General features: G+C 52.2%; 1 protein-coding gene across 3 annotated transcripts; it reads right to left on the bottom strand.

The window, feature by feature from the left end:
• Positions 1-1,345: 1,345 nt before the first annotated feature.
• RRP1B (ribosomal RNA processing 1B) lies at positions 1,346-25,122 on the bottom strand. Of its 3 annotated transcripts, XM_032392575.1 has the most exons (16): positions 24,907-25,122; positions 17,370-17,452; positions 15,762-15,819; positions 14,483-14,568; positions 14,052-14,113; positions 13,546-13,675; positions 12,628-12,692; positions 12,039-12,217; positions 10,363-10,454; positions 9,679-9,776; positions 8,694-8,713; positions 8,179-8,307; positions 7,076-7,740; positions 5,427-5,579; positions 5,009-5,072; positions 1,346-4,127 (listed from the first exon to the last, which is right to left on the bottom strand). In XM_032392575.1, the coding sequence occupies exons 1-16, from the start codon at positions 25,034-25,036 to the stop codon at positions 3,937-3,939; spliced, it is 2,205 nt and encodes a 734-aa protein (XP_032248466.1). In that variant the 5' UTR covers positions 25,037-25,122; the 3' UTR covers positions 1,346-3,936. The 3 variants fall into 3 exon arrangements, with proteins under 3 accessions (XP_032248466.1, XP_032248468.1, XP_032248467.1); XM_032392577.1 differs by lacking the exon at positions 17,370-17,452 and having other exon boundaries at positions 24,907-24,995; XM_032392576.1 differs by lacking the exons at positions 15,762-15,819; positions 17,370-17,452.

Genomic DNA, 25,122 nt, shown 5'->3' with positions numbered 1-25,122 from the left:
TGTGTCCTGTCATGATATGGAGGGGGACAGCTGCTTTGCAACCTGCCTGCTAGGGAGGGTGGCTCCTGCCACGGCAACAGTTTTCTGCTGCACACACGTGAGCTCGAGTGGAAACACGGGGCAGAGCTGAGCCCATGATGGAGTGTGGAAGAGTGGCTGCCCCTGGGGAGCGGAGTCCGGGCATGGAAACAGGGAGAAAGCCTGTGACGGACCACTCTGAAAACTGATGTGCGCAAGGGAGCCTGGGTGCCTCAGTCAGTTAAGCATCTGCCTTCAGCTCAGGTCATGATCCCAGGGTCCTGGGATCAAGTCCCGCAGTGGGCTCCCTGCTCAGCGGGGAGTCTGCTTCTTCCTCTCCCCCTCCCCCGACTCATGCTTACTCTCTCCCCTTCTCTGAAATAAATAAAATCTTAAAAAACCGAAAACCAAAAGCCCTGATGTGTGCGGTTTTAGGTCTGTGGTGGATGAATGATGGGACTCCTGACCCCAAGCCCCGGGGAACAGGTTTGCTCCCTGATGCCTGCAGCATCTTAGGACAGGGTGGGGGTGGGCGGAGGGCCCTGTGCCCCCCATTTGGGGTGAAGGGAGAACAAGTACCGGGCAGAGGCAGACAATCAGGCCTGGGTGGCCTTGGAGCCCCTTCTGGGAGTTTGCGTTCACACCAAGGTGTAGAACGCAGGCCCCAGCTGACACCTGAGCTACATTTTAGAACAGCGGGAGCCCGAAACCCAACTGGCTGCTGTCGGAGGAGTGGATGAAGGGACGTGGATGTGGTGTTGAGACTTGGGGTCAGGTCAGGACGACGAACGGTGGGGACAGGTCTTACTGGTATTTGCGTTGTTGTTTTAGGGGTTAAGTCACCCACTGAGGAACCGGTCTGGGATCCAGACCACAGCTGAGGAAGTTTGTTCGGGAACATGTGCACATGAAGGTAAAGAGCACAGTGCCTGTCTCCTGCCCGCCCACCCACGGAGCCTGTCGCTGGTCCCCCCAGCAGAGGAGTAGGCGGTTGCCCGGTGGACTGCGGCCTCACCACCCTAGTGGCAGCCACGTCTCTGGGACGGAGCTGGGCGTCTCCACCTGGGACACGGGCACCTCTCTGCTCACGCTCGGAGGTGAGGCCCGTGCAGCAGAAGCATCAGGCCCGGCAGTGGTGTTTCTGCGGGAACCTCCCCAGGAGCCGCGCCCAGCAGCCCCTCGCTGGCTCCAGGTAGGGGGCGTGCGGAGGATGGACGGGGGCCTGCAGAACCTTGCTGTCGGGCACGTGGGGCTGATGTCAGCATCCGCCGGCGCCCTGCCTTTCCGTGGTTCCCCAGAGGTGTACTTCCATGCACACAGACAGCCCACGTCAAGTACAAATGTGAGTGCAGAGACAGGTTTTGTTTATTGGACTTGGCTTTGATGCGACAGACACTCTGCAGACAGGAGTACAGACTGATCGTAAACACGCAGTTCTGGCCAGCAGAGTCAGGTAAATTCAGAGAAAACACACAGATCAAAAGACAGGTTCCATTTCATGTCCTTTCCAACACTAACAAGCGCTTCCGGATTTCCCTGACCCTCCTTTGTGCTTTCAGGTAAATAGGAATTAGAAAGGATTATGTGTTTATAAAGTGTGATACCAAATTGTACAAAACTAACCAGACGTATGGGGTCGGGCGGAAGATGACCGTTTTACAAAATACTGTTAAGATCACCAGCATTAACGTAAATGATTTCCAGTTTTGGACTTCCAAGTCCCCTTAGCAACTCTGCCTAGGAAAATAACATGCATCGAATAGAAAACTGGTACTCTAAATACATTTTCTTTGTGCAACACTTTCTTGTTGTGTGTGTGTGTAATGAGAATTAAAAAAAAGTTTTCTTCCTTCTTTTGTTGCCAAAATTTAGGCATTAAAAATAAGCCATAGTAAACCTACTAAACTTACCCATGAAATGGAGTAAGTGAGGACAGATTTAGAGGAGGAGGGATGGAGTCCGAGGTCCCTCCTGGACCCGAGTCCGGAGGTGTGGCATCAACCAGCAGGCCCATCTCCTGGACGCTCCGCTGGGGCGTCTGAGGAACAGATGGGCGCTGTGTGCGCATGAAGGGAGGTCCCTGCGTTCACCCGACTGTGCCCTCAGATGTTTTGCTAAAACATCTCAACCCCACTGGACTGCATGGCCCATCTTTAAAGCTAAAATAAACTGTTAGAAAAATAATCTGGCCAAGGATAATGAAACACTTTTTTTTTTTTTAAACAAAAAGTTAAAAATATTTGAATATTCCAATCTAATCTCCCACGATCAGATTTGGTTTTGAGCCTTTTACTGAATGCAGCACAAAAGCCCCATGCAAACACCACAGCATCTTGGACGTAAGACTTCTCGTTACAGGGACTATCTGACAGCTCCATGTGAATGATGTCTTCTCTCGTGGACTAATTAGGACAAAACTTTATTATAGAGCAGGCAAAGGACAAGGTTCATACTTCCCTCTCAGCGGGCCTCCGCAGTACACCGGCCACCTGACCCTGCGGCGGCCCATGTGCCGACAGAGCCCCACCCTGACGACGTGATGCAGAAACCAAAGTCAAATCAACACAGCCCCGCCAAGCCAGGGGGCCTCCCTCGTCATGCAAAGTGGTGGCCCGTCCCACTGAGGCAATGCTGGGGGCCTGCGTGGGGCGGAGGCAGGAAGGGGGAGGCAGCTTTCACTCCCAGAAGGCCCGAGGTCCCCTGAGCAGAGAGCAGGCCAGGGCAGCACTGAGCAACCCTGTGCCCAAACTACAGACCCCCGAGTTTTGTACCTCTTCTTGAGGTCTGTGATTGTTATTTCGTAAACTCAAACAGGAGCTGGGGCCCACCGGCTCTCCTTAGGTGACCACCTGATTTCTGAATCTGCCTCCCGTCTGTCACTCAGGCTCAAGGGATGGACGCAGCTTCCCCAAGCCCCGTCCCTGCTCCTCCGGCTGAAGCCTGAGTGCCTGCCACCGACATTTGCCATGAACTAAAATCAGAAGTCTATAAAAATCTTAAGTGCAAGCTTCAATACTTCAGATAAAAGGTAGCTACGGACAAATAAATATGCACAAACAATCCTTAAAGGCTGCTGATTTCTGCCTTCCAGCAGGATCTCAGGCTTTCAGACACTTGCCACACCTCTGAAGAAATGAATTTTCGTCTGAGTCGGGAAAGCTGCCTTTGGGAACGCCAGTCACCTCGGCTGGCTCAAAGGCTTACGTAGAAGGTAAGAGGAGCAACCGGAGCACAGGACCCCGAGGAAGGAGTGCGCTCACAGTCCCGGAGGAGAGCCGAGGGGCGCTCACCGGTCAAGACACTTTGGGCTGGCCTGAGAGGTAGGAACACAGGGAAGGAAACAAGGCCCAGCGGAGGGAAGAGGCGACCCGAGCGTGGAGGCTCTTCTTCCCCCGCCCCTCCTGCAGGTCCTGGAAGAAGCTACCACCGTAGTGCTGAACCGGTTACGCGCGTCTCCCCGGCACAAACACCCGGGGAACGGGGGAGGAAGACCCCGCGTGCTTGGTGGAGACCGAAAGCCACCGGCAGCCGCCCTGCACGGCAAGCGCAGTGCTGAGTGCCCGAGCTCTGCCGTCCGCGGGCGAGGCCCCCGCCTCCAGGCTCCCGCGGCGCCGACAGACCGGTGCCACGTGACGGACGGTCACTGTGCTTGGCTCCCACCCTGGTGGGGGTCACGGAAGTCACCCGCAAACACGAGGCCCCGGAGACCCCACGCACCAACGGCGTTTGTAGCAAAACCTTCAGCCAGACGCCCACAGCCCCCGCAGAAGGGATGGAGAAGCAGCAGCTCCCGCTCAGAACCTTGTTTATACAATTTACGGGGATTTATAAAACAATAAAAAAGGCCCCACCTTTTTAAAGTTATAATTTATAGACTATCTGTACAAACACAGTCTTTAAAAGGACCCTGCTACTACCCTAGAAGTCCATAGCCGTCGGCCTTCTCTTTGGCGTGGCGGTCAGCAGCGTCTTGGTCCCCAGGGGGGTGCTGGTGGGTGAGCTCGTGGGGGTCTTTAGCACTCCATGGAGGGGCCTCTGCTCAGGGTTGAAGGCCACTCGGGAGGGGCCGGTGGGACTGACCAGGATGCTCTTGTCTGTCTTCTTGAATTCTGCCCCGGATGAAAGCAAGGCCACACGTTAACGGAGTAGCACTTCCGACCTGCCCACCCAGCCAAGCAGCGTCCAGTTCACACTGTCGGCAGCCCCCACGGGAGCCGGGCCGTGCACCCCAGCAGAGCAGTGCCTGTCACGAGGCCCTGCAGAGAACGGGCCCAGAGCTTTCGGAGGAAACGGAGTCAGCATCCTGCTTCACAGGAACAAATGAACCAATGTCCGCGGACGGCATGGGAGGGGGCGCCAGATGGGTCAGGTTCTGAAAGGAGGGCCTCAGGGGGTCATGGGCGCTCAGGGAACACGGATGAACCTGAGGCTCCAGTGGCCATGGGAAGAGCCTTTCCTTCCAGCTGATCTGCTCCTCTCACTGTCTCCAGCTCCCGAAACAAGGCCTCCAAAGCCCAGGAGCACCTACGTCAGGCCCCCCTGGATGGTCCCTCCCCTCCTGATACACACACATGTGCACACACACATATTTACTTGTGAGCCCTACGAACAGTCAGGTCTTAAATGCACTGCATGCTTTTAAAGAGTTTGGTTTCCGTTTATAAAACAGAACAAGCAAACAGCACCAATACTAAAAGCAACCAGACAAGAACATCCATCTTCCTGCCTCCCTCTGGGCACGTGGCTCCAAATGTTAGCAGAGGCAGCCACGGCTGGGGGACTGTCAGTCATCCCCAGGCCAGGAGGGCCCCAAGTGTTCTGCGTTGGCAGGCTTGAGGAGATGGCTTTTCAACGCATCTTCTGCCAGGCAGACTCCTTCCAGAGGCCCTGAGAAAACCCCTCCGCACCCAACCCTGGCCACCCCACTAACCGTTCGGGGGCTGCACTTCTGACTCGGGAACGGGTCAGGGCCTGTGTCCCCCACACTCACCTGCAGTCATGTTTCTGTTCAGCCCGAAGGTGACTTTCTTGGAACTGGATGGCGTCTTGTCTCGCTGCGAAGGGAGAATGACAAAAGGAGGGAGACAGCAGTGGTGGAGGCGTTCGGACTGCGCTGTCCCCGGGAAACCCTCCGTCAGGAAGGGCCCTCCCTCAGGCCATCCCAGACCACTGACAGACAAGTTCACGCTACCAGGCGGAGGCCAGACCCCCAGCTCCACCCCCGGCCTGGGGACCCCCAGCTCCACCCCCAGCCTGGGGACCCCCAGCATGGCAGACCCAGGCTCAGGAGGGCGGCAGTGGGGCCCGAGGCCCAGCGCACAGTGCCCGGGTGCGTGGCTCTCAGGCAGGAATGGGCTGTGTGGCCACGGGGAGGTTGGGGGCAGTCGGATGGGGCTGAGTTCACGTACCTGCACGGCACGGGGCGCAGAGGCCGCAGTGGCGCTGCCCTTGGCTTTTCTGAAGAACAGCGGCTTTGGTAAGAAGGGGGTGTCGAACCTCACAAAGTCATTCTCTGCCCTCAGCTGCTGCTTCTTCAAGGGGCTGAAAGCGCCCCCGCCTCCCTGCGTGAGGGAGGGGCGAGAGGAGAGGTCACGCCCGCGCGCAAGGAGGGAACGTGGGGCCACAGGATGCAGCGTCTCCAGCTCGGACACCCCACACCCAGCGCTTCCTGCACCGGACGACACACAGCTCTTGGACTCGGCAGGTGCGGACTCCAGGCACACACGACCAAAGGTTTCCTAGCTGTTCAGCCACAAGAACCCATCTTTATCTTCCACCTTAGCTCCCCTGTTCGGAAAGACTACTGCCTCTCAAAGACCACCTGTTACAGAGTAACTCATTTTCTCATTTCTGATCAAAGACCTCACCGTCCACTGAAAAGCCTGGTATGGAAGAGCAAGCCCGAGGCCCCAGTTAGGACCTGCAGGTCGGTTACAGGCAGATCACCCTCCCTGGGTGTGTCACGACCACCCCTGGCGAGGGCCCTGCTCTAGCCTGAGGTCCCTGGGGGTCTGCAGCCCAACGTGGCTGACGTCACGTTGCTGGTTTCCGCCAGGTCTTGGCATTCCTAGCTTGGAAACTGCTGCCTTCCCTTAGCAGACCCCACGGTGCCGCAAGTGAGGGGCAGACCCGGGGGCCTCTCTCGAGCGCCTCTGCCCCACGGCAGGGACACAGGACCCGTTCTGAGAGGAAAACCTTCCTTGACCCTGTGGCTCATTTAGCAATAGTTCCAATGCCAGGGAAGACTGCCGGGACCTGAGAAATGAGACTCGGAGATTTCCCTGATATTCTAAGGCGAGAACAGGCTCCCCGGAGCCCAGTGGAGAGTTCCGTGTGTTTCCCCAGCTGAGACTTTTGCTGACCACAAACGGACTCACCTAACCCGTCAGAGACACCATCAGCCTGGGATCAGCACTTAGCCAAGCACACACGGGTGCCCGTTACCCAGGGCCTCGGCCCCGAGCGCCGCACACCACTGCCTGCCCATGCGTGTGCTGGACGCGGCCAGCAAGCCTGTTCGGGAAGGGCCGGGAGTAAATACCGGCAGCCCCGTGGTCGGTTTTGTAACTGCTCCTGCCTCACGACAAGGTGGGACAGACGCGCCGCGGGCCCACAGGGGGACGTGGAAAGCAGATCCAGAGCCCGGCCCCTCGTTTACACCGGCTCTAGACGTGTAAGCACAGACAGACTTTCCGTTAAAAAAATAAGCAAGAAAGATAAGAGAACTAGCCCGAAAAGGGCCAAAGGTTGGCTGGGACTTGATGAAGGAACAGGGAACAGGGTCTGACGGAGATGCCCGACCGCCCGTGGAAGTGGCACGGCAGCAGTGCGGTCGGCCAGGGGGACACTCCTTCCGGCTTGGCGCTGGCCCTTCTGCAGCCTCCGAGGGAGCAGCCTGTCGGGCGGGGGGTCCAGGGCGACGGTCTCGGCTGCCAGCAAGAGGCGCCCGTGTATTTCCTCGTTGGTCGAGGCTGTCACAAACCAGGCCTGCTCCTCGGTCCGGAGCTCTGGCCTGTCCCCTCACCCCTGCCCCGTAAATCGGGGCCGGCTGCCTTACCAGAGCCTGGATGAGCATGGCCTCGGACTCCGACACGCCGCCGCACGCTGCTGCCTTAGACATCTCCTTCAGCCTCTTCCTCTTTTTCAAGATGGCAGCTTTCTGGCTGGATGGGCCGTACAGCTCGAGGCTGCCGGGCTCCCCCTTCTTCTTCTTCAGCCTCCCGCCCGGGGGCGGGGGCCAGGCCAGCACGGGGGTGCCGCTGCCGTTGACCGGGAGGGCTCCGAGCTTCCGCTTCCTCTTCGGGACCGGGGCCCTGCTGGCCGGGGCAGCTCGCGGAGCCGGGTCCTGAGCATGGGCGCTGCCGGGGCCACCGGGGGCCGTGTCCTCCAGAGGTGGTGGTGACGCAGACTCCTCGCTCCCGCCCTGCACCCCGGGGCTCCTCTTCCGGGGCCGTTTCCTCCTGCTGAGCGCTGCGGCGGGCTCCGCGCCACTCTGCTCCTGGGGGCCAGGGGCGGCTGCTGTCCCTGGCTCTGCCGCCGCTGTCTTCGGGGCTCGGCCTGCGCCGGCCCCTGGCTCGCCACCCCCATTCTGTTCTGGGGGCATGGCTTCCGTCCCCGACCCCAAATGTTCAGGCTGGAGGTGGTTCTTCTTCTTCTTCTTCCTTTTTCTCTTCTGAACGCTGGCTGCGCTCCCCTCTTCCTCAGCAAGAAAGAACCTGTTTCCTAGAAAGACACCCAAGCCTGTGAACAAGTGTTTGGGACGGGGGTGGTCGTCGGGCGCCATGCTTGCCCTGGCCCAGCTGGGGCCAGACCCTCCGGGTGCCGGTTCCCAGAGACGGAACCGCAGTCACGTTCAGGCCCATGAGAACCACAGGTCCAGGGCGGGCACGAGCACTGGCTCCGAGCATGCGTGTGTCTAGGGTTCTCGACACCCTCGCCCGCTGCCCCTGGAGGCGCCCCCAGGAGGAACCACGGGCTTTCCGTTCAGGGAGGCCGGGAAAATCACACACACTCAGATCTTTCCTCTTCAGCCAGCACGAGCTTAAGCTGCGGCTCTGCCCTGACCCAGGAAGCCCTGGGCCCAGCCTCCCCGCTCCCCGAGGGCTGTCTGCGCCCTCCTCCTCCTCCTCCTCCCTCGCCACGTTGAGCTTCGTGGCTCACCTTTCTCCTTCTCCAGCTCCTTTTCCTCTACAAGTTTATTTCCCTTTTTCTTATGCCTTCCTTGGTTGAGGGTTCGGTCATCTTCATCAGCAGAAACAGCCTCGGCAAAACTGAGTGGAGATACACCGCCTGCCGGACAGCAGAGCCCCGTCTCGTCAGCTTCCTGAGACGACTCTGTCCCCACCTCACGCAGGAAGATTCTCCACCCTGACTTCTGCGTCCTCATGCCTGCTCTCCTGACCTCCCCAGCCCAGACCTGCTGCGGGTGTGGGAACTGCATCCGTGGGGGGCACCCTGATGGCGCAGCCCCTGGGGCTCAGCCGCGCCCGCCCCCGCTCATGTGTCACCACCACGGACAACAGCTTTTCCCCAGGGGCACAAGTGACCATGGCAGCAAAGGAGAGGGAGCCTGAGAGATCAACTCTCTTTTTGCTGTTTTTCAGTATTTGCTCTAAGTGCTTCAGTGGGGCCACATCCATGTAACATCACCCGCTGTAATCCTCGGACCTCCTCACCTTCGGAGAGATCCTGAAACCTGAAACAAAGAACAAAAGTCCCTGAAGAAAGCCCTTCCTTCTGTCTTCTGTAAACACACACACACACAATGTTTAAGCTGTGCTATTTGGGCGTTAGTTCACTTTCTTTTCCTTCTAGAAGGGGAGGCTAAAGGTGGTGTGATGCAAAGGCCTGAAGTGAAGGACAAATTGCCCCCAAGGACACGGCGATCTAGAGACTCTATCTTGGTTCATTCACACAGAACAGAAGAAACGAAAAATTCTTTCTCAAGACTGAAGCAGCTTCCATCTCTGCTTATGCCCCACTGTCCTTTTTGTTCATCCGGTAGAGAGAATGCTCCACGCAGTGCTGGTGTTAGAACAAAAAGGAAGTGCGGGAGCCGTGTGCTGGGCGGGGGCAGAGCTCTGGGGGCGCGGACAGTGGGTCTGAGTCCAGCTCCGCCACCTGTCAGCTGGGACGTCGGGCAAGCCCCGTGCCCCGTCTGAGCTATCTGTGAGGCGGGGAAATTACAGAAGCCGTCCTACAGGGCTTTTCTTAATGTGAACTCATTCGTGTCCAGGGCTCAGGAGAGCGCCTGCTCACACAGCGGCAGTCCACCTCGGCTGTTCCCTGTCGCCACCCACGAGAAGCCATGGTGCTGTTCCGTGCTGAATTACCGGTATGCCCACACTCGGGCATCACCGTGATGGGAGGTGAGGGACCCCGACCAGACCTAAGTGGCACACTTACACCGCAATTTCGGGCTCTGCTAACACCGGCCATTACCAACTGACTTCCCTTCACACCATGAGGAGGTGGCTACAGGACTCGAGTGCAGGGGCACGTGAAGCGGACATGTGCGGGCAGAGGAGTGGCTCTTCCCCGAAACCCTTCCGCTGACGTGAGCACGCTGCATGCTATGGCTAGACGTGACGAAGGCAGGGCAGAGGTGAGCATGCGCAAACGTGGGTGAGAGTCCGCAGACTGCGCCCCCCAGTCACTTACTTTTTGATGAGTTTGGAGAGACGCTTCCTGTTGAAGGGAGGGATGTTCTTCTTGTTGGTGATTTCCAGGAGTCGGTCAGCAACAGCCTTGTAGTCGAACTGTGCGAGAAAAGCAACAAAACATAAGCCTGCAGGCAAACCACACTCTGCCTTAGAAAGTCACTTCCACTGCTCACAGAAGCTAGCAGTGTGGGGCTCCGGGTGCGCTCAGCAGGACGGTAAACAGCTGAGTGCTAACACTCAGTGACCAAAAGGTTAAGTGCTATCTTTGAAAAATCTCTTCTACTTATTCTTGGGGGACGCTATTCTTCATCTGTTCTATTTATTCTTTCTTAAAAAAAAAATTGTGGTAAAACACACCACATAAAACTTGTCTGGGTGTGCTTCCTTGTAAATTTAACCTAGACGTCCAACTTGCGCTCGGTAACACAGTAACCTTTATTGCAAAAGCATGGAGCAGCCTTTGTTGTAGGGAATGGAACCTACGGTTCAAGACAGAGTGAAGACTGACATCTTTCAGGATTCTGTCCCGTTTAAATCTGTCTGCAGTAAGCTCATCGTGAGGGTGACATCAGCGAGCGAAGGGATTAAGGACGACTGTATCCGCGGGCCTTGGGGATAATGAGCTCTGACCCTAATTCCCACTTAGCCAGGCCACTGCACAGGCAGTCTACGTTCTACCAACCTGGAGCAGGGGCCCAGCGTCCTCCAGGCGCCCACCGCCTCTCTCCCCGTCGTCGTGGACCCCGTCCTTTCTGGAGTGGTGCTTGCCCAGCGCTATCAAAACACACCCAGAGACAGAGCTCTTCAAAGACACAGCAATGACCCCTTGCAGAGGAACCATGCTCTCTGTCTCTTCACAGAGAAAACCCTGCACACACACTCGTCATCTCCCACAGAAGTCTTGTTCAAGGAAGTCCCGGAGAAATCACACACTTGGCCTTTGAATGACGTCACAGACCAAACCTCTGCTGCCCTTGGTGCCCTCCGGCGCGCGCCGTCTCCCTGTTGACCCTGGCGGCGGGGCACAGAAGCCCCTAGGCTGGAGTCCCGGCAAGCGGGAACACAGCGCACTCAGGAGTCTGCCCCCCGCTTCAGGCAAATTTGAGGCTGTGGTAAAAACCTATACAGGTAACACACTAACTTCTCATGGGGATGCCGCATCAGACGCAAATTAATACTAATACAACTCTTAACGTTTAAAAAAGAATTCAAAGAGCACCAACGCCCACGAAGCAGCAGATAAAAACACTAAGAAAACTCACAACTGGTCAAACCCTAGCAGCTTGTTAGTGGCGGCCTCCGGGCACAGCCTGGAGGAGACGGAGCAGGGCCCTGCGCGGGTCCTGGGCAACACGCGGGACACACGGAGCCAGGAGAGGGTGAACAGTTCACACACAGACCTGGCGCGCGGGAGGAGCAGGGGACAGCCCCCACGACCACACGACACCTGCTCAAGGTCAGCTGGTTAATCCCGTCACCTACGCTGAATTTAAGATTAAAGTTCTCCTTTCTTTTTAAAAGACTGTTTTTCTGATTAAAAAATAATACACGATCGCTGTAGGAAATTTAAAACAACAGACAAAAGTACAAAGAAAGCAGAAGTCACCCATAACTCTGCCACGTGTGCCCACCGACTGACATTCTGGTATCCCTCCAGATTTTTAGGGGCACATACCAAACCAGGCTCCTTGTACATAGAGTCTTGTGTCCTGTTATTAAAAAAATGTTTAAATTTCCTCTGGCTGTTAGTTTTTGAAATCTTGGCCTTTTCATGTCTATGTAACATTTCAAGCGCCCGGGTATACCCTGACCGCACCATTTACCTAATGCTGTGCCCTGAGATGCCTAAAGCACCCCCAGGATCGGAGGGGTCCGCAGCTTGAAACGCGGGCTCCACAGGCGGCCCCTGCGGACTAGGACTGGCTCAGCGGCAGTCACCGGGTTAAACGAGCCCTGGGGGCACCCGGAGGTGAGGAGGCAGAGCTATGGAAACAAATGCGGTTTGCAGTGTGAGTGCCCAGGACCCTCTTGCAGAAGCAAGCCGTTAGGATGTTTAACATCAAAAACCCCGAAACAATAGAAACAAACAGAAGCCAAAGCAAGAGCAATGACAACATGAAACCCTGGGGGGATTTGTGTGACGCTGGGAGGCGGTGTGGGTGCGGCAGGCGTGAGGGGGCTCCTGGGCACGGGGCCGCATGTCAGTGCATCTCGGCCTCCCTTCCCAGAGGGGGCCCACAGTGGGGCCTCCTTCGACGAACTCTTAGGTTGCATCAGTGAGACTCCAACAAATGCATTAAAAGGTGTTCAGTTGACGAGAACTTTATCTAAACAGACCGTTCAAGGGAACCGTCTCACCCGGCTTCTTTTTACGGACTGGTTTTCTCCACGCTGTCTTGTTTTCAGGCATCTCTTCTTCGGAGAACTCGCTCTCACCCCCTTGAGTTTTCTGTTCGAGGGTCTCTTCGGGTCCGAAAGGAGACTGGTCTACGATGACTTCAAGAACACCCCTCGCTATCGTCTGCACCAACGTCTGGCTGAGGGTGGAAGCGCAGCAGAGAGAAGGTGATGACAACAGACGGCCGCTCACTTAGCGGGTGTGGTGGGGTGCATCACGCGCGGCCCCCTCCAGCCTCCCGAGCACCTGCCGTGACCCATCGCCCGCCAGCCAGCCACAGCGATGCAGGCCAGCAGACAGCCACGTGATGAAGGCAGCCGGAACTGTGGCTGTGGAGCGTGTGACTCCTGGAATGTCTGGGGTCAAGCCAGCGGAGCCCAGGTGTGACTCAAAGCGTCACACATCTTGCTAACGGAAATTCAGAGCTCAGCTGTTCTGGGCTTTGGACAAACCATCACAGGTATCTTGCCTTGAGCCTCCCAACAATTTCCCCACCATTAGCCACAATTAAGTACCAAATGAAGCAGCAAAAACAAACATGGGACTCACTCCTTAGTCTTGGCAGCAATTTTGCAGAATGGATCAATAAACTTGAGATTCTGATCTGCCAAAAGCTGAAATTTAGAAACAGAATAGAAATGATTTTTCTGATATGTCCTAGAAAAAGGAGCCACTCGCATTTTTCACACAGGTTAGATCAGGAAAACACTTCAGTTCAATACCCAAAACGCACTGTGTGTGAACCGCCCAGGTGCTCGGAGCCAGGCTAAAGGTCATGGCCATCTTCCGGCCACCTGGGCATCAAAGTGCAATGACCAGAGAAAACCAGCCCACCAACCCATGCTGTTCTGCGTTTCCTGCTCTGCAGACAGGTTCTACACAGATGTTGTCAGAAACTGTAAGATGAACCAATTTTTAAAGATGTAGTATTTCTACTTCCTTTCAATTAAAAAATAAGTGTTCGTTGCAGAACACCTGTAAAAAAAGAAGTGTAAAAATAAAAAAGCAAAAACTGCCTATAGCCCCAAATTAAGATAATCACATGCAAGCTAACATGTCTCCTTTTCCGCACTGTGTACTCATGGGTAAAGACACACTTGAGAAAGGCATCCATGAGCACAGCTTTATCTGCTGCTTTTCTTCCCTACTGCTTTTTAAAAAATCAACACCGTGACCACGTCCCTGTGTTATTATTGGACTACGTTAGTTGCTATCAACTGTTTGTAAGTAAGACTTCCAAGAACACCCTTAGCGCACAATCTTTGTTCACAGGTCCCATTCGCTGCTTAGGCCAGAGTCCCAGATGGGGAAGGATTTGTCAAAAGACAGCTGGAGCCCATTATGCTGATCCTGTTGCTGAGCAAAGCGTTTCCTCCACAGCCCGGGGACCACGAGGACAGCCAGAGTCCTGGTCCGGTCAGCTGCGGTCTCACGACAACGCCAGCCCGGTGTCTCACTGCTTCTTACCTCTTTCCCTCCCACTTTGGACAGTTCATCCAGATAAATATCTATGAAGTGGAACTTGACTCCATTCGGAGACTGGCTCTCAGGATGCAGGATTTCTTTCATCAAGACATCGAGGAAGAGCTTGATTCGGCTGAAGAAAACAACACACACGTTTCTGTTAACTACAGCATGCCAACGCTTCTCTCTTCCCCGAAAGAAAATAGTCACGTTCGTTCTCGTGCTACGCCGCATAACAAACAGCGCAAGGCTGAGCGCGGTTCACAAGGAGAAAAGCAATCCCCGGGATGGGTATAAAACGCTGCACGTGGGCTCAAGTCCTTCAGGAGCCTTGACCCAGCTTCGAGTTCTTGACGCATAAGGAGGTTCTGCTTCTCACAGGAAATCAGCAGAGTGGAAGGCAGAGATCAGGCAACTCATCCCAGCTCACTAATTCAAATGCTTGAAAAACACACTATTGCTTTAAAACTTTTAAAGCCACTAAATGCTTGTCCTAATACTTTACCAACCTTTCTTCCCAGCCATGTCTCTTCAGAACTTCAAAGGACTGCCTCAGGACCAGACGGATCAGCTAGAGAGAGAAAACTTTTGTTACAAAAGGGAAAGTAAGAAATGTCCATCAGTTAGCAGAATTAAGAGACCGATGGGACTGGTACAGCCCGCATCTATAAAGTGAAAATACAGTCACTGTCATCACAGTGAACTTTCATCAGAAAATGTTAACTAAGGATCCCCAAACTCACCAACAGCTGAAAGAGAAAACAGAGCCTTTGAGCACACATGCAAATGCTGTCCCCTGATCACATCGACCTCTCGCCACACTAAGCCTGGAGCTTGCTCTGCTTCACAAAGAAGCCTTCCCACTGTTGTGAAGAAGCTCAACATGCTGCCCTTCACAGGCTTTGGAAGCAAAAGGGGGGGAAAGGCGCTCCGATCTTACCATACAGTATTTGCCCAAGCGCAGCCGGTCTATCCCCTTCCACTCCCGATTCATCGTTTGCCAAAAGGTTTGAATGAACAGGTGTTCTGCAGCGAACAAAAGGCTTTGAATACTTGCTTGTCAGGTTCACGTATTACCATAAAGCAAGAAAGTAACAAAGGGAAACAAACTAGGATTATTTTTTACTTTTTCATGAATTTTTTCGGCAGCTAGAAAATTTGGTCAATAATGAAACTTGCTAAATATTTATTTTCCATTTCCACAAATGGCTGATGACATCTTGATGTTCAACTATAATGCTCTATGTTTTTCTTTATCCACCGCAAAGCCTTGTTTCTATTAAAATCAAAAATTCTCTGAGCCATGTCTACAGGCCCTTTCTGCCCACCTACACCTAACAATCAATCCAGAGCCATTAATTCTGATGAACACTTGGATGATCCATGTAGAAACTCAGCCTTTTGTTTCATGTTCTGTGTCAGCTGGTTGAGCGCTAACAAAATGTTCTATTTTTCTCTTCTGAGCCATGAATCTACCACTTTTCCATCCAAAAATAGCTGTCGAATTTTTCTGTTTGTTTTTACTTCTTTTTGCATAATTCTTTCTTGGTATGTGAAACCTAGAAGATACTCGTGTAGAATTCTGCTCATTATGAGTGGGCTGGGGCCCGGCTGAAACACAGAGCCACTGCGGTTACTAAGGCTCAGCCCTGAGGAGCGCTAAGCAGAACCAACAACCAATTCTGCTTTCTCTTCCTTTGTCAGGAATCAAAGCCTGAATGTCTCAGGAATAATGCATTCATTTTCTCCCTTTGTTCTTTTTGGTAAAGAGGGCTTACTTTATGGTTTATTACCAGTGATGACCTCACATGGCTCCAGTCTTCAGGAGGACAGCCTGGCCACCAGGGGTTCCAGCAAGCCCTGGCCCCTGCATGCACAGCCTCTGAGAGCGTTACAGCAACCCAGAGTGCAGACTCTGGAGAGTTTCATTTCTTAAAAAAAAAAAAAATTTTTTTTTTTTTTGAAATCTTTTGGAGCGGTCACACGATACTGCACGAGATGCCTCTTTTATCGGCCCTCTTTTGGGGTCACGGCTTTTCCACCGGGAAGGTCTGTCACCCGCCAGGTGCACACCGGTGGCCCCAGGTGCTTGTTCAACAAGCCCCCTGGAAAAAGGAAACCCTCGAGGAAGGAGAAACAATGGTGCTTAGTTTCCTAGGCAAGTTACCCAAGCCGATGAATGAGGAAGTTTTGAAAGTCATGAAAACATCAGGACTTACGGGCCTCTGAGTTGTTAACAACGTGGACGAGTTGGGAAATAGTGTCCGCTAGCTCCTCCTGCAAAGGCGGGGTCGGGGAGAGACAGCGGGGTTACTGTGCGGCGGCACGGGGACACGACACCTGCCGGCGTCTGGGCCTCCTGTGACGTCACTGTTTCAGTTTTACCCAATGTGCAGTTCCCAATCTCAGGGGACCGCTGTGCCAACGTAACATGTCTCTAAGGATCACGCTGCATGTTTAGAAAAGTATCTCTAGTTTCAGTTCAAATGACCTAGGGAGGGAAACTTGCTGTCAAAAAATCTATCACTGAATGGAGAGTCTATCCTAAGCTCCCAAATTATGGCACACTGATGCAAGCGAGGGGATCCCTGGCAGCTAGACACGGGGACTGTCACTCCTCAGGGGTGCGTGGGGAACACAGTCCTGGCCTCAGCTCGCTCGCAGGCAGGCTGCAATGGGCAGGGGGGCAGGAAGCGAAGGTTAACAGCACCCATCCAGGCTCTGTCCAGGGCAAAAGGGCCACGTGAAGTCAAGTCCTGCTACAACGCAGCAAGCTCACTGGTGGGGAGAATTTGGTGGTCCGGGTCTAGGAAGAGACCGCCCTGGGGAGTGTCCACAAAAGAATCCTGTTCACGAGTGACATAAGAACAGTCCTCCTCGGTATGACCTGCACTTCATCTGGGCTCACGTCTTCCTCACCCATTTTAAATGAACTCCCAGACTGGAAAATGATGCTCCTGTTCATCTGTTTTCTTCCTCCACTAAAGCTGTTGGTTGTTACTTCTGCATGTAACTTAAAAATATTTTGCCCTGCTGTCCTACTCAAAATATGTTCAGTGGAGTCAAAGCAATAAATCAAAGCCTGCTATTACGCGGCTTGGGGAAAGTGGTAAAGTCGCACACTAAAATCCAGACAAGTCAAGTCTACGACGTTTTACATATTGCAGGCTTTCAAGCAGCGTTCCTCAAGGCTTACCCTCCACTCTACAAAAGCGGGTCTGCTCTTAGGCACACAGTGAAGCTCTGTCAACAGTTAGAGTCACTTTCTGAAATGGTTCTGGTGGTGGGGCTCAGTGTACTTGGCAGACGGGTCCAAAAGCACATGCATATCTGTACCAAGTCTCCACCTGACTTTAAGGCTGGGGTGTCAGGGGCAGGGCCACTGCGTGCTCTACAAAGATCTGACCCCTGGCAAGGTGGCTGCCCAGTCCCGGCACCCACTCAACGCATGGCAGAGGTGGGCCCGGTGCCCAGTGCTCACAGGCTCTTAGACCAGTGCCGTGCCACGACTGACCACCAATAATAACAGATGAAACAGGATCTTTAAAATATGTTAAAATCTTCCACAGAACCAACCTATGAAACTATGACAGAGACATAGGAAATCTCCATTTCATGCATATTCTTCATTATTTGAAAAGATAACCTCACTGCTTGGCCACTGTGTCCCTCTCTAGATGGACAAGAGGTAGGCAACTGAACCCTGAGCAGTGACTTCACAATGTGTTTACGTGCACAGGAGACCGACCCAGCAGAAAACGAGCAAGCCCTTTTATCCATCTGGGCCAAAAAACCCCAGTCATATGACAAAGGGAACTGTATGTTACCTGTAGGAGGGGTTCATCCTGCACCCACATGCAATAGAAGAGCCCTTTCCATATTTTTAGAAGTTCTTCTTGACTGAAACCTCCTAGGGGACAAAACAGCACAAACATCTTAGAGTCCTTGCATTTCCCTTCTTAGCGTCTAGAACTGCCACGAGAGCAGGGACAATAATACCACAAACGTTTTCATTCTCTTACCCACAAATGTCTCTCTTTTTTTTTTTTACGATTTTATTTATTTGTTTGAGAGCGAGCAGAGACCGAGCACAAACGGGGGGGTGTGGTGTAGGGGGGTAAGAGGAGGGAGAAGCAGACTCCCCGCTGAGCAGGGAGCCCGATGAGGAGCTCGATCCCAGGACCCTGAGATCGTGACCTGAGCTGAAGGCAGACGCTTAATGATTGAGCCACCCAGGTGCCCCCGCAAATGTCTTTTTTAAGCATACACTTCCCTGTGGTACAAAATAAACATGTATAGGTTATATAGTTTTACCATTTATGGGGCAGGTGGTAGTGGTGGTGTGTCCTCGTTCTCTGAGTAGTGTAAGAAGTACATGTCATTACAACAAAAAACTAACTAATGAGGTGGTCATTTATAAAATGAACTCCCTCTGTGTGCTTCTCTCTGCCTAAAACTAGCATCTCACTCTGCATACCAACATTTGCATTGCTCTTACAAAACAAAATTGCAAATCTTACAAAACATGCAAGATTTGCTTAAGTCCCATACAACTGGCCCTGGGGAAACTGGGAGAGCTTTGGGATATTTAGCTTTGGGATATTTTTGCAAAGACACCCTTTTAAGGTTCCTGCCAAGAGGTCAAACTTGGCTATATTCCTATCTCTTTCCCTCCTGGTTACAGTTTTCATTAACTGGTCAATGTTTGCCTTGTTTTAAGGGACATCACCTTGGTTAGCCTTGTTTGGACTCATTTTCAAGCCCTATACCACCTCCGACCAAGACATGAGTCACATACAGCCTTCTAGCTCCTGGGTAGATCCCCGGTATCATAGAATAATTGCTGAGTGACATAAGGGATCTCAAAAATCAGGTAAGTGTACATTCTTGGAGTTTCCAAACCTGTGGAGAACAAACAGAATCCTTGAGTCTTGGCGCATGGTACCAATGGTCTGTGTTAACACTTCACTAGGAGATATTAGGAAAAATCTTTTGGAATATCAAAGAAGAACAAACTAGGTGAATGTAAACAAGTACATATACATTGGGGATCAATGTAATTTCAATATACCAAAAGATGATTAAAAAGTGGCAAACAAATCCCTCTTGACGTACTGAAGTTTAGTGCATTCACAGTGAGAGTGTATCTTTAAAGGTACATAGATATTGACTTCCAAGTTACCAAACACCTTTCTCATATCAACAATTTTATTACAGTGCATTTTGATTCTTTGTGATAGTTTCTCACTTAAAACCACTATACCAGAAACTAGAGTAAGGTTTATTAAAATGTATTTCCTTTAGGGGTTGGGCAAACAACGTGGCAACTAGCTTCCCCACCCCTCCCACCTTGTTATGAATAAGCCAAACCTGGGGGGCCTGCCTATTGCTAGCACAACTATGGCGTGAGTGAGATTCCCCCAGAGCTGAGACAACAGCAATCAGGATTACAGGAACTTTGTCACTGTGACCTGTGCTTATATTCAATCATGAGTTAGTGGGTCAGGGCAAGGAACTCAGGACGGCTAAATCAGACGCCCACTGACGCATCTTAGCTTGCAGAGACACCGGTCATCAACAGGAAGAGCACAGCACCACCTGCTAAGTATTCTTACAAAAATCAAAACTAACCAACATCATGTCGAATCTGACTGTTAATACGAGTTTGCGGGGAAGCACGGGGGACAGCAGAATATGTCAAATGAGACCATGGGGTACAGTCAGCAAAACACCGAATGCAGGGGACTCCCCGGGGCAAGTGGCCCGGTTCCGGCAACAAGTAAACCGCAAGGGAAAGACGACGGGAGCCAGAGCCAGAGCGACCGGATGCATGGCTGGCTCCGGCTTGGATTCTGTGCCACAGAAAAATTCACAAGGTGACGGGAGAACTCAGCAGATCAGTTATTTCATATGAAGGAATTTTTTAAAAAGGTGTGAGAATGGTCCTCTGTGTTACAAAGAGTCCTCATGGCCTGGAGATCCAGTGAGGTGTGTGGAGGGGGGATGTCTGCGATTTGCTTCACGACGCATTAGTGGAAGGAGGAAGTGGATGGAGGGGACAAACCAGGCAGGTAGTAACAGGGGCTGAAGCGGAACAGTGAGTCCACTTTGTACATATTTGAGAGAGTCCTTAAGAAAAAGAAGGAAAAAAGGAGTGCAGGAGGTCTCTAAAGTGTTACCATGGGCTGTTTTCGTTCTTTCTGTGTAGACAACTCTTCATAACGAAACTGGAAAACCATGAACACTGGCAAACTTGAGAGCACACAGGAGTGAATGACACTGGTTCCTGGTGCTGGGCAGCCCCCGCCTCTGCGGGGCAGCTGGACCATCACTCCCTCCAGCACTAACCCTCCAGGCAGGGCTTGGGGAGGGAGGCAGGGGTCCGGGTGGGGCTCGCCCCACAGAAAGGGGAGCCAGCAAGCTGGGCTGATGCCAAATACGGATGAATTCCCTTGGCCACAGGGCTGGTTCAAGGCTGGACAGATGAGCCCACCAGAGGGGCTCTTGCTCTCTCCTAGCAGACTTGAAGAGGCTGCAGTCTGCACCTGCCCGTGCTGGGGAGCCTGCGTGAGAAGGGAAGCAATCTAGGGGAGCAGAGTTTGCTACGGAGGAACAGTTCTGGTGCAGTCAGTTGAGCTCCTCCATGAAGCTGTGCTTTGGTTTTTCCTCTTAAAACTAGTTTGGCTTGGGGGCACCTGGGTAGCTCAGTCGGTTAAGTGTCTGACTCTTGGTTTTGGCTCAGGGTCATGGGATCTGCTTGATATTCTTTCTCCCTTCCTCTCTGCTCCTCCCCCTGCTTGCTTGCTTGCGTTCGCACATGCTCTCTCTCTCAAATGAATAAACAAAACAAACTAGTTGGCATGGATGATCTGTCAAGTTGTAACTGAAAAGAAGTCTTAACCAATAAAAACACATTTTTATTGCAACAACAACAATAATATATTAATATATTACACCAAAAGTTACACAATCAGAAGTGCCTTGTTTACTACCCCCTGAACCCCAGAGGGACCACTGTTATCTGCCTGACGTGCATCTTTCCAGATCCTTCCTGTACACTGACATAATGCTTACACCTAGTACAGAAACGCAGATGCATGGCTGTGTGTGTGTAACCTAGATAGCATCACACGTGCTACATATTCCATATCCTGGCCTTTTTCACTTAAAAATAGCACAATGTATATTTATCTCCAGATAGTTCTTCTAAGGGCACCAGTGTGTCAAACCAACTCCAAGTGATAATTTGATATACCAAGTATCTGTGGTTAACCCATACCCGTAATAGGCAAAGGTGCAAAGGATGTGCTAGAGAGGTTTATATAATGGAAAACTAAGGATTTCAACAAAGTAACAGGGTGACAGTAGACCCTAGACAGTGGGCAGGAAAGGGGGTTGGACTTGAACACATATTCTGTTTCTTCCTACGTGAGGTAGCAAAGTGTTGTGGACACAAACCCATGGCTAGGCCCCAGCTCACTACTTATTGGCTGTGCTGTATTAGAAAACCATCAGCTAGCCTTTGGGCCTGTTCCCTCACCTACAGTATATGTACAGTTTATGGTTAGGATCAAAATTAAAAGCATGTACTGGAAGCATTTTGTAAGAGTAAAGCACTATTCAGCCCTACTGGTAAGTATTATGATTATCTCATGTTCTCCACCCACAGGCTACTGAAGCTCTTTTCCCTTTTAATACATGTACTTTCAACATATGTGTAAAAATAATTTGTTTTCACCCAGGAATTTAGCTGGTCAAAACAACGTACCAATTTTTTTTAAAACTTTTATTTATTAAGTAATCTCCACCCCCAATGTGGGGCTCAAACTCATGACCCCGAGACTGAGTCCCATGCTCCACTGACTGAGCCCCCCATTTTTGTTAAGAAATGGGCTTACAGTTGACACACAGTGTTACATCAGTTTCAGGTGCTTACCACAAGCGTAGCTACCATGTGTCACCCACATGACATTGTTACAGTATCACTGCCTATATTCTCTGTACCTTTCATCCCGTGACTTATTCATTCCATGACCGGAGGCCTAAAATACCCATTTTTGAAACATTTAAAGCAAAACAGAGAAATGCTCATCATTTAATTTCTCTTCACTCTGAGGGTAAAGTACTCACTGAAGCAGTTTCAGCCCACAACTGCTTTTTGATCTGTCTTCTTGGAGCTAACTTTCTTAAACTAATGCCACTAAGTTTCTGGCAATAACATAGGTTTAGTTATTTCACAACAAATGAGGCGCACACGAAGTGAGATGTGGGCAGAGTAAATTCCAACAAGCTGCGAAATGAGAAAACCTGACTGCTACTCTTAGCGCGAAATGAGCTCGGGAGTCATTTTAGGTCGGGGTGAGTCCACACCTGGTCAGTTAAAACAACCACAGCTCTCATTTATTCTACCTATGGGGTCCAGAGACCCCTAAAACTATTAGTATGAAGAAACATTCCCCTACTGCTGAATCTGAGACCCCATCAGTCCTAAGAAGTATGGTTCTTTTATGTGCCACCAAATGAAAGAGGGCAAATAAAATGCTCACAAAGTTGATTTTAAGATACATCCCAATTTCTGTAGATGTTAAACGTTTAAAGTTGCAAAATCAATAAAACTTGGGGGGGGGATTCTGTCTTTTGTTCACTGCTCTATTCCCAGTTCCAAGAATAGTAACAGCACACAGTAGGTGCTCTGTGTTTGCTAAAGACATGAATGAATGAACGAACAGTACAAATGAGCTCTCACGACTAAAACCATGGACAGCGATCATTCTGTGAGTGCTCTGCATGAACAGTTATTTAGCTGCTTTAAGCACTACAAAGATTTCCAATTTGTTTTCAAAATCACAAGGCTATCACGGCACCTGGCTGACCCAGTCGGTGGAGCATCTGACTCTAGATCTCAGGGTTGTGAGTTTGAGACCCACTCTGGGTGCAGAGATTATTTTCTTATTTTTTATTAAGTAGGCTCCATGCCTAGTGTGGAGCCCAACACAGGGCTTGAACTCACAACCCCAAGATCAAGACCTGAGTTGAGATCAAGAGTCAGACACTTAACTGACTGAGCCATCCAGGCGCCCCAAGGTCACTTAAAAAAAAAAAAATCACAAAGCTATTTATGTTGCTGATGGGCAGTTCTTTGTATCAGTAAGACTAAGATTTCATATTTCCTTTACTATGCACACGACAAAACACAACAAATTGTGAGCCTGTCAATGAGACCCACACATCAGACCCACAAGTCAGACCCAAACGTCACGTTATTCCCCAACTGGCATTTCATGTTGACGGGGCTCAGGGGCGGCATGCCCCATGGTCACTGTCTACCACATTCATCGTACAGTTCCTTTCTGGAGGCCCAGCGTACTCCATGCAATGTGGACATGGTGGTGAACAAGAGATATGAAATAACTCACTCTCAGTGTGATGGGTGCTGACCAGACAGGACCCGGGCGGCACTGGTGTACACCCACTGGCCTCACACCCGTGTCCCCTCAGATGCCAGCCTGCTCATCAGAGGGGTTTGAGCAGCAAGCTCTGTCTGGCTGCCTCAGCCCATATGCACTGCATCTGGCCTTCTGTTCTTGCGTACATGCAGGCCTGCATACGCCTGGATGGGCTCCCACTTCCAGCTAAGCAGACAGACGGAAGCTTACACTGTTTGGGGAAGAATGATACACTAACAGATAACGAAGCAGCAGCTAAGTGCCACGATAGAGACACACTGGCTATTTTGGAATCCTGGAGGGGTGGTGTGAGATGGTAGGGAAGGCAGTCTGGAGGAAGCGATGTTGGACTGAATGCTGGGAGTGAACAAGAGACGCAAAGGCAGAGAGGAGAGAAACTGTACACCAAGAACCAGTACGAAGCAGTCATGTAGGGACTGAGGTGGGAAGGGAAAGGGAGGACACACCATTGCCTGCAGACCTGGAAATCCAAGAAGGTGGTGATGTGATGAGAACAGTTTTAGAAGATGTGCTGGGCTGGTTTGTGGAGGAGAGGTTCAAGAGCGGGGCAAACAGAGTTAAGGAGACTGGTTAGGAAGTAAGCAAGTTCAGAGTCTAGATGAGATAAAGGGGACTCAGGGAGGGCAGAGTAACTCAGAAGATGAAACAGGCAGAAGCAAGAGACAACGGATGAGGGGTGGGGGAGAGGGTCAGGAAGAGGAGTCCAGGACACTGCTGTGTGTCCAGCCATATTCTGAGTGGATGGTAGCAGAAGTGAAGCAGAACAGGTTTTAGGGGGAGGAAAATGAAACACTTTTGGGCGTCTGAGTCTGAGGTGCCCATGGGACACGCAGGCGGAAGTGTCCTGTTCACAAGGCCTATCTGAGCTGAAAGCAGCCAGGTCTGCTCTGGAGACTTCGGGTTAGGAACCTTCAGCGGACTTGGGATCCCTGAAACCATGACAGCAAGTGAAATCTCTCAGGCAGATCCCCAGCAGAATTGAAGTTCAGAATTTGGTCTTCATTCATTTCTAGCAGACTTCCCATAAAACTGTATTTTCTTTTTCCTGGGTAGTCGTTTGTGGTTTCTCCTCAAAATAACCCAAACTAAGAAAGTCAGTACCGGGGTAGATAGTATCTGTTCTTTCAAGTAGACTCTAAAGGTATTGGTATTAGCAGTAAACAAATCAAAATTTATCCAAGCACAACATAAAACCCCCACTGCATATTGTAGTTCACACCCTCCAGAGCTTACAGACACGTTTCGGATCAAATACACGAAATCCTTCAATGGCATCCCACTGCAGTCAGGCAACAAACTATGAAGCCCAGTGTGACCTGGCCACTGCCCACTCTTCCAGCTTTAAGTCCTAACGCATCCCTTAACTGGTCTTCCACCCATTTCTGGGGCACGCTCCGCTCTCCTCTCCCGCCTCTGTTCGCACCCGATCATCACCCCAGAGGCCTTCCAGAACAGCCTAGGAAAAGGAGCTCCCTCTCCCCTTGATTTTCCTTTCCCTTCCTACCCTTACAAAACTCTATTTCAGCTTCCCACCCCCCGGCCCGGTTTACTAGTGCAACTTTGAAAGTAGGCATTCTGTCTGTCTGGTCTGCTGTAACTCCCGCCACCTAAGGTGTCGGTCCAGTCAACGCGTGAATCCACGGAGAGCACAGCAGACACGCTCGGGCCCGGTGTGGTGACTCGAGGGCCGGGCACACCGGCCCACTCCCAGCCTCCCCACTCCCTGTGACTTTGGGCACACTAGCCAGCCCCTCAACCGTCACGGTGGGCTGCACCCGGCGGGCAGCGGTTCCCGCGGCGCGGACGCACACAGGCGCGAGGCAGCGGCGCCCGCGGCTCCCCCCGGCTCCCCCCCGGCCGGGCCGCCATGTGGCGCGGATGACCGCCGGGCGCCCACCTGTCTCCCTCTGCGTCTTCACGCTGATGTACTGGCGCAGCTTCTTCACCGCCCGGTCCCGGATGCCCTTCTCGTGGGACGCCAGCCGCTGGGCGAACTGGAGCTCGGCCGGCTGCATGGCGGGGGCCATCGCGCCCGCTGGACCATCCCCGGCCGCAACCAGCCGCCCGCAACCTCCCGCCGCCGCCGAGCAGCCCGGGACCGCGACTGCGCACA

The sequence above is a fragment of the Phoca vitulina genome, unplaced genomic scaffold (genome assembly GCF_004348235.1).
Source record: "Phoca vitulina isolate PV1807 unplaced genomic scaffold, GSC_HSeal_1.0 scaffold68, whole genome shotgun sequence".
Lineage (NCBI taxonomy): Eukaryota > Metazoa > Chordata > Mammalia > Carnivora > Phocidae > Phoca > Phoca vitulina.
This window is presented reverse-complemented; position numbering and strand designations above follow the sequence as displayed.

What these genes read in the sequence shown, in the direction of transcription:
- RRP1B (XM_032392575.1), bottom strand. Translation starts at nt 25,036, where the DNA reads ATGGCCCCCGCCATGCAGCCGGCCGAGCTCCAGTTCGCCCAGCGGCTG. An exon ending in ACGCTGGGCCCCTGCTCCAG is followed by an intron (nt 9,777 to 10,362) that starts GTTGGTAGAACG and finishes TTTCTCGCACAG; the next exon opens with TTCGACTACAAGGCTGTTGC. An exon ending in GGAGCTGGAGAAGGAGAAAG is followed by an intron (nt 7,741 to 8,178) that starts GTGAGCCACGAA and finishes GTGTCTTTCTAG; the next exon opens with GAAACAGGTTCTTTCTTGCT.